This window comes from Heterodontus francisci, chromosome 3 (genome assembly GCF_036365525.1).
Source record: "Heterodontus francisci isolate sHetFra1 chromosome 3, sHetFra1.hap1, whole genome shotgun sequence".
NCBI classification, from domain to species: Eukaryota; Metazoa; Chordata; class Chondrichthyes; order Heterodontiformes; family Heterodontidae; genus Heterodontus; species Heterodontus francisci.
In genome coordinates this window covers 34,454,012-34,473,432 of record NC_090373.1, presented here as the reverse complement: position 1 = coordinate 34,473,432, position 19,421 = coordinate 34,454,012, and the positions used below count along the sequence as shown (strand labels likewise).

General features: G+C 42.5%; 1 protein-coding gene across 2 annotated transcripts in view; it reads right to left on the bottom strand.

Annotated features, from left to right (window-relative positions):
* Window positions 1–19,202, bottom strand: part of bmp5 (bone morphogenetic protein 5) — a 584,277-nt gene extending 565,075 nt beyond the window's left edge. Inside the window, exon 1 of one of the 2 annotated variants that reach the window (XM_068021236.1) lies at window positions 18,268–19,202. In XM_068021236.1, the coding sequence (XP_067877337.1) occupies window positions 18,268–18,679 (412 nt within the window). In that variant the 5' untranslated portion in view covers window positions 18,680–19,202. The remainder of the gene's footprint in view (window positions 1–18,267) is intronic. The other variant, XM_068021227.1, reaches the window with a different exon arrangement.
* Window positions 19,203–19,421: the final 219 nt, after the last annotated feature.

The following is a 19,421-nucleotide window of genomic DNA, read 5'->3' as shown; positions in this document are numbered from 1 at the left end:
GGTCCTGTCGCCCAGCCACGGAGGGGGGGGGGGGGGTTGGAGGGCCGTCACGGAGCTTCACTGCCGCCAGGAGGATCGGGCCGGACCCTGAAGGTCCGTGGTGGGCTTCATCCAAAGCCATCTTCAAGACCCCCCACCACCGCCACGGATCATGATGTCGAGGACTGCTTAAAACCCAGCTCAATGAATGAGTTAATGTGTAGAAAAGACAATTTATAAATCTGCTGCATTAGGGGATGTGTTCTTTAACCTCTATCCTAGGTTTAAACCTAGTCCTTATCCATGGATTGAGGTGTTACACTTTGTTGGTTTTAAGGACCCCATGTAAAATTAATACAGTCACAACCCCAACTACGAACTGATTGGCCCACAGCATAAAACTGTCTGCAATTTGGTACAAATTGACAATCTCAGTCAGAGTGAAGTTATAATTCAGAGTCAGGGCCTAATCCTAATCCAACAAAAACAACTTGCATTTATATAGTGCCTTTAATGTAGTATAACATCCTAAGGCACTTCACAGAAGTAATAACCAGCCAAATTTGGCACCGAGTCACATAAAGAGATATTAGGATAGGTGATCAAAAGCTTGATCAAAGAGGCAGGTTCTAAGGAGCATCGTGAAGGAGGAGAGGGTGGAAGAGAGGCGGAGAGGTTTAAGGAGGGAATTCCAGAGTTTAGGGCCTAGGCAACTGAAGGCACGGCTGTCAGTGGAATATGGTGGTATGAGACCCCTATGGAGAGGCCATATTACTCCAGTGTTTAAGCTGGATTTAAAAAGTGTTCACGAGTCCAGCAGACCTCTTGGAGACTTTATAAAAAGTAAGCCGCGTCATTTTCAATTGACTGTGAAAGCATACGCTTCTGTTCGCTATCTCAATTAATAAATGTTTGCTGCCTGTGAGCAGAGCACTTTACACGTTTAAGAATGTGCAAAACCCTTTCCAGGGAGCAGAGTGCAATTTGCAGTCAGACAACATTTTACTGGCTGCAAATCGCAACCTGCAGCTAGCGGTCACAGATAGCAGAATATAACTGCAGCCTCGGAAATACTTTCAGGGAAGCTGGCAGCAGGAGGTGGAAATGTTCAACTGCTGGAGGATAGAGTGCTCTTCTGAGTTGGACCGTGCTGTACTTGCAATGCAGTGAAAGCTTTAATCTATAGAGCTGATTTTCTGAATCCAGAACCCCCAGCACGATGCATCACCATCCAGGACTACATATTGGGAAATCACTAGTGCACTCCCCACAATTTTCCTTTCTGTAACTTAAGACTCCATACTGGGAATGAACATTTAGAAAATAGCCCTTATGTCTAGCTCTGAAATCTTTGACAAGATGTGAAATGTAGGAAATGTTTCCTTCCTGAGCACTGATGTCTCTATCTTGATGAGCACAGAAATTCACCAATTGTTTTGAAAAGCATAAAAATTATGTTTTAAAAAAAAAGATTGACACAGTGTCGTATTTAAAAGACAGTAAAAGATATACCTAGAGTTCAACAGCTTTGGAACAAAATCTTGTTTGCTATGGCAAATGTTCACCCTAGCCAGAGTTTCAATACATCATGTATAGACATTTAACCATTTCAGGATGAGAGTTTATTCACACTCAGTTACAATTAAGTTAACTTAGTTCGAAGCTGCTGTCTTCAAAAGTGATTCAAGGGCCCTGAAATTGGATTGTGCCCTAATTCAGGTGTGGCTCGGTTGAAGCAGCAACTGCAGACCCCTAAAGAGGCTAGCTGCAATATCTGTGCAAATTGGTCTGATTTTTATACACCTAGTTTATAGAGACCAGCCATAAATCAAAGTGGTCTCGGGCACCATTGTGCCTTCACAGCAGATGTGACTATCATTCTCCTTTGGTGCAGAGCAAAGATGAAAATGGATGGCCTGAGAACATTTTAAACTTCATGTTTAATGTTAGCAGGGAGTGGCAGTACGGTTGGTCCTCGCTAACATCAAATTTAAGTGGCATTTGATGCTGGTGGCCATAACTCTGCACATGTTTACAACAAGCATTCATGAAACTCCAGTTTCACTGAAAAGGGGGTGATGCAGAGCGGGCAATATATCTGTTTGCTCTTTGAAGACACTAGTCTGGGACAAGTATTTGTTATACACCAACACCCTAAGAGATTCAGGCAAGGTGCAGACAAAGCATAAATGCTTTGTGCCTGGAAGCACCTTGATTGTAGAGCACATTCCACTGGACTTAAGGTTCAAACAATGGAAGGTTAGCACTCGAATTTCAAACAAAAGGAGATAATGATGTCACTAAAACATCAGCGTATCCATTCAGTTGTTAACATGCATTTTTTCGATTTTATTCAAGTTAATTTAAGCAGGTGCACTTCGATGAAACTATAGTTCTGCAACTTATTTTTCATTTTTGATAACTCATGCAAGTAACTCATCCTCATTGTGATCCTGCACAGTGTGATCTTGACTGTGGGGCATCAATGTAAATCCAGTCTTGTACTGATCAGCAGGATGACAATTTCCAGCAGCAACAACGACTTGCTTTTATATAGCATCTTTAATGAAGTAAAACATCCCAAGGCACTTCACCGGAGCGTTATCAAACAAAATTTGACATAAGGAGATATTAGGATGGGTGACCAAAACCTTGGTCAAAGCGATAGGTTTTAAGGAGCTCCTTAAAAGAGCAGAGAGGTGAAGAGATTTAGGAATTCCAAGGCTGAATAGGAGTGAGACCAATGGCCAATTTTGGCTTTTAAGCCCAGGGATAATTGAAGGGTCATGAATGATGCCCCAACTAGATCAGAAAATTCAGCACACACCAGGAACTGAACCTAGAGCCCGCTTCTCCTCCTCTCACACTTCTTTGCAAATCCCTCCATGGCCTCGCCCCCTCTCTATCTCTGTAATCTCCTCCAGCCCCACAGCCCTCTGAGATATCTGTGCTCCTCTAATTCTAGTCTCTTTAGCATCCCTGATTTTAATCATTCCACCATTGGTGGCATTGCCTTCAGCTCATAAGGCCCTAAGCTCTGGAATTCCCTCCCTAAATCTCTCCTTTCGTTCCTCATTTAAGAAGCTCCTTAAAACCTACTTCTTTGTCCAAGCTTTTGGTCATCGGCCCAAAAATCTCCTTTTGTGGCTCGGTGTCAAATTTTGTTTGATAACACTCCTGTGATGCACCTTGGCACATTTGACAGTGTTAAAGGTTTATATAAGTACAAGTCACTGCTGCTGTTGTTGTTAATCTGCATGTTTCAATACCACACCAACAAGTAATAAAACTGCTCTCATAGCAGAAACAAGAGAATGCCTCATTTGCTCTGTAATTAACAACCCAATACTGAAATTGCATTTTTAGAAATAACACATTACTGATTCTCATGATTCAGTTTGGGGCTGGTTAATTAGAGAGAAATATAAGCATGCTTCCATTTTTGTTGAAAGAATTCCACCTCTGGCCCCATGCAAGCAATCAACTGCTGTCCTTTTGAAATTTATAAAAGCATTCCTTTTAGGTTATTCTGCCCACTTTATTTTTTTCCGACTGAGAAGGCAGACTGGTGATATGTTCCTAATTATTTGACAATATTGTTTTGTGCCTGGGCACCAGGAGATATACGAGAAAACCATTTTTTCCTCCCTAACCCAACTAGGCAACTGGCCTCCACCAGTCCCTTCTATTTGGGAGATCCCCATGTGCAGAGACTGCAGATGCACGTTTGTGGTCTATCACTTCAGGATACAGTACATTAAGATATACCAACTGCTTTACTATATATTTAGTTTTTGATTATAAGCACTTATAATCTATATTTCACTTCATAATCTCTTGATTTTGTGTACAAGCGGCCTTTTTTTTCCTGTTGCAGTTTACTTACAGAATATTTTGATTGTCCTTATCAAATATGGCTCAGGTTGAAAATGGCTCAACTTGGCTTTTGTTAAGATTGACGATTAGAGCAGCGTATATATTTCCCATCATTACCAAATTACCATCACATCTGTTAGTATTTAGAACTTTCTTTCTTCAAAACTGCCACAAAGAAAAATTTTGTTTGTCCTGGTAACCTTGACTAGCTTTGTGAGAGGACTGCAAACTATTTGCTGCTGTTTGGGAAACTCGATACTGACACTGTCAAGAAATACTACCTGTGGGATTTGATAATGTAAGCTCCTGAGAAAAAAAGTTCCCATGTCCCTAAATCACACAACACACCTCCCATTTTCTTAAATTTACAACAGGAAATAATTAAGTGCAATTACCAGCAGGTCAGACGGTCATCTGATAAGAATAGCCAAGATCAAGTAGTCAGGAAGGTCAGCATTTCTGAGCTCATGTGATGTTAACCAAAGTAAATGATGGGAATTTCTTCCCATCAGCTGTCAAAATCAGAAAAGAGTGCCACAGTGAATTGTAAAAAAAATCTTTCACCGCATAATATTCTGTTAAAAAGTGATCAGAGTTACAAAAATACTGCAAAAAGGTGTTTGTGTGATGTTACTTTTCTGTTTTTAAAGGCATTTAATAAAAAGAAAATAAAGAATACATGAGGGTGAGTTGCAAAGTTGTAATCTAACCAAAGGGTATAGATGGCATCATAAATTTCAATGACAAAGCTTGAATGGTTTATTACCTTCATCTGTATCCTAAGGTTAGATTACAGCCTTACACTCACTCCCTCTTATTTGTTCTTATTTTCTTTTAGATATGTGTAGTTTTATCTGCTTGTGGGCTTCCTATTTCATGACTGAACTGTGATGTCTGACAGCATATATTATGTTTTAGATGTATGGCATGATGCTCACAGAATATATCAAGTGAATGTTTAAAGAGAGAAAAAAGGTAATTTTTTTTTAAAGAGAACCACACATGCTGGCAACCAATAGTCAAAATATTAACCCATCTTTCCTTTTCAGATATGGATCAAAACATGCGCCTTTCCAGTATTTATTTTTACTGCTTTGTTTTCCCTCTTCTGCTCCTTAACACACATGCACATCCAGCAAGGCTATCTGGATAGCAACCGGGGGCTGGGAACTCCAGCCCATTTTCTCCTTCCTAACCTAGGGACACTGAGGTTATTTATAGTGTCCATACTGCTTCTCCAGCTGAGATCAGCTGCGTTAGCAGAGATCAGTGAAGAACCCTGGGACTTTCCTAGTCTATTACGTAGAATTTAAAGCACAGAAATAGGCCCATCTTGTCTATGCTGGTATTTATGCTCCAAAAAAGCTTCCTCCCATCCCTCTTCATCTAACCCTATCAACACACCCTTCCTGGTCTATGTGACTCAGCAACTCACTGTGGAAACCTGCCGAGCCATTAGAGGAATTTTATTTATAATTCTGACAAAGAGATATGATACATTTTGGAAACAGTTAAATTCTAGTAATTGCCTTTTTTAAAAACTATTTGGAACTATAAATGCTGCGTAACGACGAGCATTTGAAATCTGTGAATCTACAATGATTACAGCATTGATCATTAAATATATTAAAGACAAGCATATACTGTAATCAGAATCTATTATAATTGCTATAATAGAAAAGTAAATTATAAACCAGTACAACAAATTGCTAATTTCCAAAAATTGCAACAAAGAAAATTGTTGTGAGTTCTGTGGCTTGGAGTTTCCCCCATGGGCACAATCAGGAAATTGCATCCAAAATACACGTGAAATCGTGCCTGTCTGTCCAAAGTGAAATTGCACCAAGAATGCAGCCACAAAGCATGGATCAGGGGAGCCTGTCTTATCGGCTGCAAGCATGAAGAACAGTCTGCTGATGGAGTATCTCAGGGTCTTGAGGACCATGAGCTCCATCAATGGCAATATGAACTTGTCCACCTGGTGTTAGACTCTGCTATCATGATTGGCAGCAACATTGCAATAGTGACACTACAGCTCCAGGAAGCCAGTACAGCAGCTGACTGCTTCTTTGGGATAACCAGCAGCTCCTCAGCAAGGGGATGACAAAGTAGATGACAAAGGCCCCGATTTTAATGGAGACTATGTTTTCAGCTCTTCAGGTTTTGGGCGGCAGACTGGAGTGCATAATGTCCTGCAGTTTTCAGAGTTTCAATGAGGCTTTGTGGGATCTGGTGGCTGCCAGTGTTTCACTTACCAGTTGGCTGAAGCCACAGATCATTTCCACACTGGTGTGGTTCAATTGTCAGGCGTTTCCACCTCTATGAGTTGCAGCATCATCGTGAGCTCCAGCCTAACAGCAGTGGGCAGGTTCCCAGCTACTCAGGATCTTAATCCTGGGACGCAGGTTGGGCTACATCCTTGCACTAGGAGAAGAGGGCCACAAGATTCGGTGAGTCACAGACCCACAGCCCATCAGACCTACATTCCTCACCACATTGCAAGTAGACATGGTGGCTTGTAGGCAGTCCAAGGGGGACGATGGTAGATATTCTTGCCTGGGCACAGGAGGTCAAGTGAAGTGCCTTGAGAGAGTTGGGAAATTCAATTCTGTCTTTAGTGCCTCCACTTTGTCCCCCCTTGTCATCCCAAGGGTGGGGGGGGGGGGGGGGGGGTGGCAACAGCCAGACTGGAAAACATTTCATTAAAGTTTAATACAGTTTATGCACAATTTTTATAGAGTTTACATCATTTGGTCTTCCAAATTGTTACATGCAGGATGTACAGCCAAGGAGAGCAGACCAACTGCACATTGAGTGAGTTGCATCTCTTCAAGATCGTGTAGCTCTGTGGGTTTTCAAAGGGGGTCTCTCTCCAGTGTCACGTGTGCCCCATCAATCACTTCAAACATCTTGGGGGAGCCAGTAATCTAACAGAAGGTCTGTTACACCACTGACACCTCGAATTCATGAACCCTCCAGCCAGGGTGGCAGTCACCTGATGTATGCAGTCCCTCTCTGCTCCTTGACTGATCCGACATAGGCTCCCCCCACAAGGATGCTTTGAATAACCCAGATCCATAGGTTTTACAGCTGTGATGATCTTCATCTCCACAGTGATGGCCTTGCAACCTATGGACCGAGGTTTAAGATCATTTCATGGCAATCCACACAGTCGGCCAATAGCACCCCTCGTGAATTATAGGTGGCTCCTCAGACATCTCCTCCTAACTCATTCGAGGCCTATACACTCTTTGGGCAAATGGGGTGCAGTCTGTGATGCTTAATTATTGGGCCTTGAGTCTGTGGAACTCTCTCTCCTCTTCCTCTTCCTCCAGCATTATAAAGTTCAATGGAATAGCCAGAAAATGAACCTACCTTAAGATATGTAGCTGAAAGGCAGGCAGGCCTGAGGCTTTTATTTGCTGTTGTTCAGCTGATTAGCATTGGATTCACATGACCTGAGAGTCTGGGAGTAATAAACATCCTGAACAAATGCAATTGACATACACTTGTCTTTTTGGTGCTGGGGTGAGGTCCAGCTTCATTCGGGCAAAGAGATCAGTGAACACACTTAAAAGATCACAGATACATGTGTGTATTGTAGTTATAAGCATAACTCATTTACACCTGATTTTCCACAATCTTTTAAGCTTTTTAACAAATAAAGAGAATTTTTCACAAGATAATTATGGATATTGAAGACCATTCAGCCCATTTTTATGTTCATCCATCCAGAATCCTCCCATTGTTTCTTAAATTATTCCACTGTTCTCCACCTTGCTGCCCAGAAATCTATTCCATGTATTGATTACTGCTTGTGTGAAGAACAATTTCCTGAAATCAATCTTAAACTTGTCTTTGAGCCTTTGTCCCCTTGTCTTTCTGTCACAATTTACTCTTTCAATTACCACTTGGCAGCTAAAATTTATATTACATATTAATAACATTGTACTGTTGCTACTTTGTTTATTAATATCAATGATCAAAACATCAATTCTGGTGTGAATTATAGGCCGGGATTTTGTTGAGCTCCCGATGTTGGGCTCCGTGGCGGGGGCAGGGGTTTGGGGGGTGTGGTGGAAGATCGCAGCATCAGCGGTCCGCCACAGAGCCCGTGCTAGGACTGCCAGGATTGCCGGGCCTGATCTTCCCGGCAACAGCGAGGTTCCGTGGCGGCCCCCCACTGCTCGGCGACGGGACCCAATTTTACATGTTTAAATAAAAGAAATGAATACTTTTAAATACCATTCACCATGATCTTACCGGCTGCCCGGGATCTTCCATGCGATGGGCGGCACTCACTCGCTTTCACTTTCCCATCCAGGGAAATCGGACAATACCGAGGTGGGGAAGGGGGGTACTTAGAATTTTTAGTGAAGTTCGGGGGGGGAGGGGGTTGAATGGGGTGAACTCTGCATTTCTCGTGTGGGGGGGACGGGTTGACCTCTGAACCTTGTGCAGTTGTTGGAGGGAGAGGTCCAATGTTCAATGTAAATGTTTTGGGCGGCCATTTATTTTCATTGTATTGGGTGAGGAAAGGGTCAGAATTTATTAACAGTGTTGGGGGTGGTGGTACAGGATTCAACTCTGTAGTTTCTGTGCAGGTCTGGCAGCCCTTTATAAATGGCCCCAGCACCTGCGCAGAGGCAGCTGACACCGTTCACAGTGTCACTGAGGCCGTCCCTGCCACGTGATTGGTGGGGTGGCCCGCCCTGTATATTTAAATGAGCTGCCACGCACTAGATGGCAGCGCACGGCCCGGATTCAGCTCATACTCTTCCTACATTGTGAGCTAATCTATTAAATTTTCTGAATATTAATGAGCTCTATTTTAATACATTGCAACAAAGCTCAGAGCCTTTAGCAAATTATTTAGGGCTCATTAAGGTGACAGGTATCAGTACTAGGGGAATGGAATATTCTCCACTTTTGGCATTCATTCAAACTATCCCGGGTCAATAAAACTCACTTTACTCTACCCAACAATGGTGTAATATTCCTCTGGTCAACAAACGGAACATCTTAAAAAGTGGTTATAACAATTTATGCTCAGTGCAATTATTGAGATCATTAACATCTTTTCAGAACTTGTTTCCAATTTTGTTACAAATAGCAAATAAAGAAAATCTTAACAAACTGATTTACATTGTCACAATGCAGAGTGACCTGAGGAATACTTAACCCATTGCACTTTCAAGCCCATCAGGTGAACATTCATTGCTGCCCCAACTTGGCATTTCCATCTCATACACAAGCCACTCTTGTGACTGCTCTGAGTCAATACTAGGGAAGTGGAATATTTTCCACTTTTGGTTCCCAGTCAAGCTATCCCAGGTCAGCAAAGCTCACTCTGAGCCAATAGAATAAACCTTGAATAGTTTTCTCTTTGGACTTTTGTTCACAAAAATCCAAGTGTATCAAGCCTGTGTCCTCAGTACCTTGCTCTACGGCATCGAAGCCTGGACAACGTATGTCAGCCAAGAGTGATGTCTCAATTCATTCCATCTTCGCTGTCTCCGGAGGATCCTTGGCATCAGGTGGCAGGACCGTATCTCCAACACAGAAGTCCTCGAGGCGACCAACATCCCCAGCATATACACCCTACTAAGCCAGCGGCGCCTGAGATGGCTTGGCCATGTGAGCCGCATGGAAGATGGCAGGATCCCCAAGGACACATTGTACAGCAAGCTCGTCACTGGTATCAGACCCACCGGTCATCCTTGTCTCCGCTTTAAAGACGTCTGCAAACGTGACATGAAGTCCTGTGACATTGATCACAAGTCGTGGAGTCAGTTGCCTGCGATCGCCAGAGCTGGCGGGCAACCATAAAGGCGGGGCTAAAGCGTGGCGAGTCGAAGAGACTTAGCAGTTGGCAGGAAAAAACTCAGAAGCGCAAGGAGAAAGCCAACTGCATAACAGCCCCGACAACCAATTTTATCTGCAGCACCTGTGGAAGAGTCTGCCACTCTAGAAGTGGCCTTTATAGCCACTCCAGGCACTGCTTCACAAACCACTGACCACCTCCAGGCGCTTACCCATTGTCTCCTGAGACAAGGAGGCCAAAGAAGAAGAAGTTTTCTCTTTACTGAGGATTTATGCCACCAGGAACTGTTTTGCAATAGCCCAAACCCATTACACTTTGGCCCCGAACTGCCAGCACAGAAAGAAGACTTTCATTCTATAAAGCTCCAAATTCAAGGCAGAGAAGCTAGAAAAAAAAACAATTCCATGTCTTCTGTGCCAAGCCGCCCAATGAAGATTGATCTCTAGCTTATTAAACTCAATTGGTGAAATTAGATTGTGTTTTAGCAATTTATCAGTGGATCACAGTGTGAGTTGCTGCCTCACGAAGTACAAAATTTGCAAGTTCAGTGATAAATAAAAATGATTAAGAATGTGAAAAGTAATTGTTCCAGTTTCATGAAAGGAATAATTCTTCATGTGAAGAATAATGATGCCTTTCCAAGGATTTATTAGAAATTTGCTAATTCACTCTTGCCCTTTTCTCAAATCAGTGAAGTTGTCTGAATATTAACACACCAAGGTTTTTGGATATTAATAGTTTACCTTTACTGTCAATACAAGCCCCTAGTGAACACCTGACATTAACACATCCAATAAGGGATTGAGAACAAGTGAGTAATCTATTTTGTATTAATCCTCTAAGGTTAAGATCTTGCAGAGTGCTGCTGATGGGGCAATCTTCACAGGGGTCACAAACAGCCTGATCTCAAAGTTAAACAGCACATTGACATTTAGATCTGACCCATGTTAATTAATTTTGCGCTCGATTATTGTACGTTTGTAGACATTGCAAGGAGGAAAGGACTTGGCATGACTCTATTTGGTTATCAATATCCCTCCTTTTTAACTTTTTGGATGATAGTATTCAATATTAAAAATCCAGTGTCCAAATGACACTGTATTAAAGGCAAAAAAAAATACTCAATGAACCAAGGACCAGTGGATGTTCAAGTTGGAAAAATGAACTGGCACTGAATGTTCAAAAATAAAATGATGGCCAAGATCAACAAGTGATTGGAAGCAGAATATAAAAGAAAACATAGAAGAAACTGCAAATGGAAGGAAAGGAAACTAGTACCCTTGGGCTTGGAGCTTCCTCTGTGAATGCATTTCACCCAGGTAGCTGCCCAATCTCCATTAAATATTCCAGAACTAAAAAATAGGGGTAATTCTGCCTCATATTCCAACATAACTGGGACAGTCAATGGGGTCTCAAGGTGCTAGAGTGAAGAACTATAAAAATTGAAGTTAAAAATGTTCTCCTTCAGAGTGAGCCTGGGGGCTGAAGGTAAGCAGCACCCAGCACTCTGTCCTGTAGCTTTGTTAACTTATTCACTGAAACTGCTCTGTTGAGAGTCTAAACTGCCTCAAACTTCTCACCTCACGCAGATGACTGATTGATGGAAGAAGGCTAGAAAAAGAGCATTTAGCTCGACAGATGAGGACTTTCAGGCCCTCTTGGATGAGGTAGAGGAAAGGTGGAAGCAGCTGATCAACTCCGCGACAGTCCTGCCCTCAGCTTTGGGAAGGTAGCAGAGGCACTGAGTACCTTGATGATTGTCCCAAAGTTGGCCTGACCAGAGCTGGGAAGGTAAGAATCTTGAGATGCCATGACATTCTCCCATGCCCAATATGGTGGCCATACTCAGGTGGAAGAAACTAATTAGTGGCTTGTTGATAAGACATCCGACCCCCAGCCCCACCACCCACCAACTCCTGAAAGACGACAACCAGTTGGTTCTGCAATTGCTCTACAGACTGAAAGCACTGCAAGCCTAATCTTTTCCATTTTTGTCTTTTCAGGGCATGAATGCCCACAGTGCCCAAGCGAGGGAAAGGAGTGGAGAAGGGTCCCAAGCCTCTACTCTCTGACCTTCATAAGCAGAAGGCAGTGTACTTACTGTACCATTTGACCATAATGTGATAGATGGTGCAGGGGAATTGAGTCCACAAGCCAGTGAGTACTTGCCCACTAGCTATTTATCAACACTTCTGTGCAAAACATTGGCACAGGATTACACCTCCATCCCAACTATCCCCTACTCCCCAAACTGGCAACCCCACTTCTTCCTCCAATACCCCGACCATGGGGTACCTCATCACTGACAAGAACAAACATTTTAACTGCACATTTTCCTTTCCACAAGTCAGACGAGACACAGTGACACAGCTTCTGCAGGCAGAGGAGCACGAGGAGGAGGAATAGGACATGCAGGAGGGTCGAGGGTGTTGGAAAGAGAGGCATAGCAGATTCCAGAGGAGATAGAAGGAGAGAACTTTGACTTTGTCATCCAGCCTGAGACCTTTGAACTATCAGCGGGAGAGCTGACGCTCCTTCCTGGGAAATGCAGCCTATGCCCCACCTCCAAGTCAACTTCAAAAAGACAGTCAACAGGTACCAGCACAGAGACATTAAATCATGCCAATGCAAGGTGAACTCCCAGGGATCTGGATCCAGTTTCCTAGCAGGAGGAGACTCAAAGGAGGAGGAGAATGCAGTTATCTCTCCAGCGGGACCAGTCAGAAAGCAGCCATGGACTAGTGAGTCAGTGGATTCTGACCAAGAGATGCCTGCTGATGGAGTATCAAAGGGGCACCAGGACTCTGGGCTCTATCAACAATATCATAGAGATCCTTGCGCCCTGTCCTCTGAGTCGGCAGTGCTGATCAGCAACAGCATTGTACAGGCAATGTTGAAAATGAAGGAACCAATCTGGAATTCTTCTGTCCATTATTTTAGCACTAAACATTATGCCATTTATTTAAAACAGGTTAATATCTCTGATGAAAGAACAGAAAAGAATTTTAAAAGAACACATTTTAGCTTTGATCTGCTAGTATCCAATCATATAATTTTAGTACTGTATTGTTGAGGCTGTTAAATAAATATATGAAAATGATCTGTTTTAAACATTTCTGCTTCTTGGAATGTAACCACAGTCATGTCATTGTGCTGGTTTGAATTGAGATCAATGTTGATAAAACAAAAGACTTGCAATTATATAATGTCTTCCCCATCCTCAGGATGCCCCAAGGTGTTTTACAGCCAATCAAGTAGTTTGGAAGTGTAGTCAGAATTGTAATGTACAAAACATGGCAGCCAATTTCTGCACAGCAAGCTCCCACAATCAGCTATGCGATAATGACCAGATAATCTATTTTAGTGATGTCAGTTCTGGGACAAACATTGACCAAGATGTTAGCAAGACTGCTCCTCCTAGCTCCACATTCAGAAAATTATCACTTTCAAAACTTTAAGAGCTGCTGTTTAGGCCTGATGCAGGCAAAATACTGCAGATGCCGGAAATGCTCCATGACCTTTTGGTCAGCTATTCTGTGACCTTGTCCTATCTACACCTCCTTTGTTATCTCTTGCCCCACCCCCACTTTACTTGCTTAAAACATTTTACATTTCTAATATTTGCCAGTTCTGAAGAAGGGTCACTGACCTGAAATGTTAACTCTGCTTCTCTCTGCACAGATGCTGCCAGACCTGCTGAGTATTTCTTGTTTTTATTTTAGGCCAGATGCAGACTTAGTTATCCTGAAAGCAGCAGGCGAGGCACAGCAGTGTTCAGGACAGCCAATTTTTGGAAGGGGTCCTGAAAAAGGCTTTAATCCCCCTATCTGGATATGCAAAGGGCCTAACACCTTTTTCTGACACAGGCCCTGGACACTTATATTGCAATGGTGCACTTCCAGCTTGGAATGTGTACAATCATGCCCTCCACCATATGCAGGATGGGTGCAACCTCACTGACCCATATTCCCACAATCTACAGCAATAATCAGGTTTATAAACTTAAAAAATATAAGTTTCCATTGTTGCATAAAATATAGACAGCGTTCACCACTTATTTCATGATTAGAAACTAAACATTGTTCACTCGTTACTTAGTTGTGAATTTAATATGTTATGGTCATCACATTATTTTAAAATAGTGTTCACTATAGATGCAAGAGTTTTAACTATAGTATTGTGATATTTGGTGTGGGTTGGGGACGCGATTGCCTATGGCGACAGACACAAATGAGTGGAAAACACATCTCTGAAATAAAACGTTCTCTTTTATGCAGGTAACTGTGTAAACAAAATTGTATGGATTCATAAGCCCTGATATTTACAGGGAGATGCAGAGAGTGTGGGGAGCTCGGTGGCGTGGGAGAAATCCGGCAAGGCTAGGGACACGGAGGTCCTGACGAATTTAATGGCAGGACCTCATTATAATGTTGTTCTTCCAGTTGCCGGCCAGCGGTCAGGTGGGAAAAACAATGCCAGCACGCCCAAGCCGGGGACCCTTACAGACTGTTCCCAGCAATCGGGCTGCAGAACAACACTTAGTGGGTGAGAGAGAGGGCGGAGTCGCCCGGCCAAAATAGCCGGACAGGCTGCAAATTAGGACTGAAAGGGGGAGGTCGCTGATCAGAACAAGGGCTAGAGAGAGGTCCAAGGCTTCCTTGAGAAGCTGGGGGAACGGGGAGCACTTCTGGCCCGCAAGGAGTGCTATGAAAAGCACTTGCCTTGTGGAGCCAGCAGCTCCGTCTCCATTTCGCTGCCAGGTTTCCCAGCCTGATTTAAATGTTATAATTGAGTGTCCCACCTCTCCAAGATGGGACAGTCAATGGTGCACTACCAGCTGCCATAACGCCTTGGGTTAACATTGCTTCTCACATGTTTAAAGGTACAACCACACTCACCCACTCCCACTCCCACTCCAATGTCCTCGCAAGCGTCATGAGAGGGTTAATATCAAGGTCATAGTCTGCTTAATTATTATTAAATCAATACTGGCCTTCAAGCTTCAGTAATAAAAACAATCTTGCCATATAAACTGTAGTTATAACAAAGTACTCCTAACAAAGTGGTGTCATAGAATCAGCACTGTAGAAATTTAATTCCTAGATCCTGGTTAATAATCGTATGGATGTTTTCAGTAAGTGTCAATTAATTTGGCTATACATGCAAGCGACTACAAAAAGCTACTAAGATTCAGACAGAAGTCATGATTACCTATTCTCCAGTCTATAAGATGTAGCTTAAAGACAACTTCTAATGATCAAATGCAACAACTTTGCCAAATAGTCCTTTCCTGATATTTATTGAACACTTAATTGCAAATAATAGTATTCAATATAATGATTTGGATGTTTTGAACTAACAGTGATGTGATAGTCCCGGTCGACTATACTGCTTGTATAGGCATGCTTCATTTAGAGTTATTCAGTGACAAATTGCATGCTTTTCCCACGATGTTAACAATGATAGAGATTGCATTACGTCAACATTCATTCAAATGCAAACTTTTAAAGCATTACATTTGGTTTTATAAATGAATAGCTTGTATTGAAACTGTTGCAATTTATATTTCCAACTGGTGCAAAAACAAGCTTGAGCATGTTTCTTATTTTATGCCTCCAATAATGAAATAGGACACCAACTATATACTTCCCTTACAGTATCAAACAACTGTCCAACACGTCTTCCTAGATTCATAGAATCAGAGAAAGCTTACAGCACAGAAAAAAGCCACTTGGCCCATTGCTTCCTGAAGTGTAATTAACCCCATATGAAATTAGAGTTCTTTATACTATTGTTATTAAACTAAAAGTTATTGTATTTTTGCCATGTTACTAGGAAGTTTAGTTTTCAAGTAACCAGTTTCTTTAAGATTGGACAACTGACACAAATTGTGTCTTTCCATATTTTTGAAGATCTAATAAAGGTTTTGTAAAAGGCTTTGACAGAGTAGACACCGGGTGTTTTCGCATGTGGGAAAGAGAAAAACTAGAGGTCATCAATGGATGTTAGTCACCAAGAAATCAAATAAGAAATTCAGACGAAAACTCTTTACCCAGAGAGTAGCGAGAATGTGGGGAACTCGCTAGCACAGGGAATAGTACAGGCCAATAGTACAGATTTAAATGGAAGTTAGATGAGGGGGAAGGGGAAGGTCATGCTGCTGGATTTTCAGGAGGAAGGATGGGAGGAGACTCCAGTGGAGCATGGACATTTTGGGCCGAATGGCCTGTTTCTGTGCTGTATATGCTATGTCATTCTATATTAAAAATGCAGTAGGACATAATCTTTCAATAAATATTAAACTTAGCCCATAATGTATCACGCCGTACTTCAATGCTATATTTCAAAACTCCCAAATAATAATTTCCGTGAGTATTAGGAATTGCCGCAGAAGCTTCAATATTCAGGGATATAATCGTTTCTTACCAAATAAAGTGCTATTGAACTGCTAGTCTTTGCATAATAGGATACTCTGAGTTATAGTGAGTGACAATAAAGAATGCTCCTTCCACCTGCAGAGGTACAAAGGCTAACCTCTTTTAGCTCCAGGGCAAATGAAAGAGCAACTAAATTAAACTTCACTTCACTTCACCTCCGCCTTTGCTGGCAGCGCTGGAGAATTCATGGGAAATAATTAGAAGGGATTGAACCAGTCAGAAATCTCCTGGGGAGTCTTTATCCACACTTCATAATTGACACCTTGCAAACGGTTTTAATTTAAACTAATATCGCACCTTTAAAACCCAAATTACGAAAGAATACGTTTACCAAACAAACTCAGGTTTGTTATAAATCAGCAATTGGTTGACGAATCAGTTCTAAGCATGCTATACACATTGCAACCAAAACAAGTATCTGCAGTTATTACTAGCAGGCTGAGTGCAGCCATTCGAAAGTGAAAATAATTTACCGAACAGTCGGTTTATAAAAATATTGGTGGTAGCGAAGTTGCTAATTGAACTGGATTGTTTGGATAAGACACTCCTACAGATGTTGCTACAGAAAATAGCGACTTCTTGCCAAGTTATTTCTGTAATATAATATACACACGAACTGGGAATGTACAGCCGCCTTCAGTAATGTAAAGACTGCCGTTTCAAAGAGAGTTAAAGATTAGATCAAACTGGCAATTAAACTCCAATTTATTATTGCACAGAAACGCAGACTGAATCCTCACATGTACATTTTTAAAAAATGATACGTGTTAATTTGGGTTCCCATGTTGAATTATTTCTGCAACTTGCTGCGGAACTGACTGCTGGCCGTGCCATAAACGCTAAGCCTGGTGTTCCGAGTTCCGTCTGGCGGAGAAATGTAAAAGGAGGACTGTTTAAGTCGTTCTCTCTCGGAAACAAAAAAAGAAAATATATGGTACTCAGTTGGCCATCTGCTAAATCGGCCCGCAGCGCTCCTTCTTGGATCCCCTTTGCGATCGAGATGAGAAAATGTCAGCATTTGCACTCCCAGCAAGGTACTAGGAATAGAGATCTAGAAACGATCAGCAATCAAAAAGCAGTACTCACGAACTCCCCTGGAGTTAACAAAGAAAGCAGGCTTTTTGTCAAAAAAAGCAGCTGCTCTCATCTCTTAAGAAATCTTGATCACCGTCCTTATCACAACTTGCTTTCACACGAAACATAACTTCAACCAGATCAATTTATTGTCCTGACAAATGGGTTTTTGTTTAAATATCCATACCACTAAGTCTACTAAGACAGACCATTAAACAAGCACTTGCGAAGACATTTGGCATAGGCTTATCCTTGAATTTGACAATCTCTGACGGAATTTTCTTCTCGGCTCCTTTTTGCCACATGATTTTACCAATGTTTTTTGAAAGATTTAGCACAGTTATCGCGGTTCTTCTCAAAATTAAAATAAATCGCAGAACGTTTCCCCACACTTTGCATTTTATTGGATGTTTATTTTGTAACGAACGCTGTATTTGTCCTCTAACCTGTGCTTTTCAAACCTGGAATTCGAGAACTTTAACGCAAAGGTTTTAAACTCTGTTGAAAACCTCCACGAGAACAATAATTGGGAAGGGTTATCAACTCACAATAATTTCGGTGACAAATCTCTCTTGAGTTTTCTGGGAGGAAGTATTTTGACACAGTATTCACAGATATTCCTCAGCGGTACAAAGGACCTGTAATAGAAAGAGTTCCTTCCAAATCGATATTTCCTACATATACTTTCATGGAATGTTGCTTCCATTCCAATTGCTTGCTCCTTTGTGAGGTGGGATGCACTTTGGAATGTAACCTTTGCTGAAATCGAGTGAAAATCCCACCTAATAATGAGATCTTTAAGTAAACTTCCTCTCACTTTGGAGAGGGAGAATTGAAGTGGGGCTGTTTGTGATAGATAGATAGATAGATAGATAGATAGAGGCAACTACCTCCATCCATCACCTGAGGCACAGAACAGAATTTAAGTTCGCAAAACATACCACAAAAAACAAAACACAAATAGTTTCTAATCCCAATGTAACGCCTGAAGAACAGAATTGAGGTTAGAAGGCCAACATATGCTGCGAGAATGCAAACTAAGCGTTTCTAATGTTCATGTGGGAACTGAGTGGTTACCTAGGTTAACGAAGCTCATGACCATGTCGGCATCGTTGAGGAAGTTGTTATCGTGCAGGGTGGCGAGAGGCGGGCTCTGTGTAGTGAGTGTGGCTCGGTAAGGCAGGGAGCCCCTGGCCGCTCCTCGCTCCGCCTCTTGGTCGTTGGACATCGCGTTGTACAGATCGAGCATGAAGAGGGGAGCCGACGAGCTGTGCTTCCCCACCGAGAAGGGCCTGGGACGGTGAGGCAGCCCTAGGATGGACAGAATCTCCCTCTGGATCTCCCTCCTCTCGTGGTTCCGCAATCGCCTGTAGATGAAGCTGGAGTGGACGTGGTGATCGGCCAGATTCCCCTCGGCGCTTCCCACCAACACGCAACAGATCCACAAGAGTCCAGCGATGGCTTTAGAGAAACCTTTCCGCTTGTTCATTGCAGTGATCTCTTTTTGTTTAACAAATACGGTCCTGTTGGTGTTTTTTCCCCCCTCTCCTTGTATAACTGTGTTCCTGTCAAGAGTTGCCCTTTTCTTTTATAAAGTCCGGGGCAGGTCTGGAAGTTAAACTGTCAGCAGGACCAGCCAGGTAATGTGTTCATATCGCCACTGGAAATTCCACTTTTTTTTTTTGGGGGGGGGGGGGGAGGATTTTGTTGTGTATAAATCTTCAACAACAAAGCTGCAGCAACTGTTGGTTTCCCCTCTTTTCCCTTAAAAAAAACTCTCGAACGCTTTCTGCTGGTGTCTTGTCTTGCCAGGGTTTAAAGTGGAGTGTGCTGCTGCCCTCTCTGTGTTAGTTACTGACTGCAAGCTGCTCTCTCTCTCTCTCTCTGTCTGTGTAGTGCACACTCCGCACTGGCCTGAATCCACCTCTAGCTGACGCAGGGACTGCCAGCTCTCCCACCACCAGCCCCCTCGCCGTATCTCCTCCTTCTGCAACCATCTCCTCAACACACTGACCTGACTGTCATCTCCACCCCTGCAAACTTTCAAATGTCAACTTTCCCCTCTTACTTCCCATTCCAGGCGCTTGTAATGTTTAATTGTGTAAGATGGTTCATTTATTGCAACCCTGGGTCTACAAACGTTGAACACTCCTCTGGGACGGAAGGTTAATGGGCCCAAGTTGAAGAGTCGTATTTGTTTTTTCTGTGTAGGATATTTGTATCAATGCTGG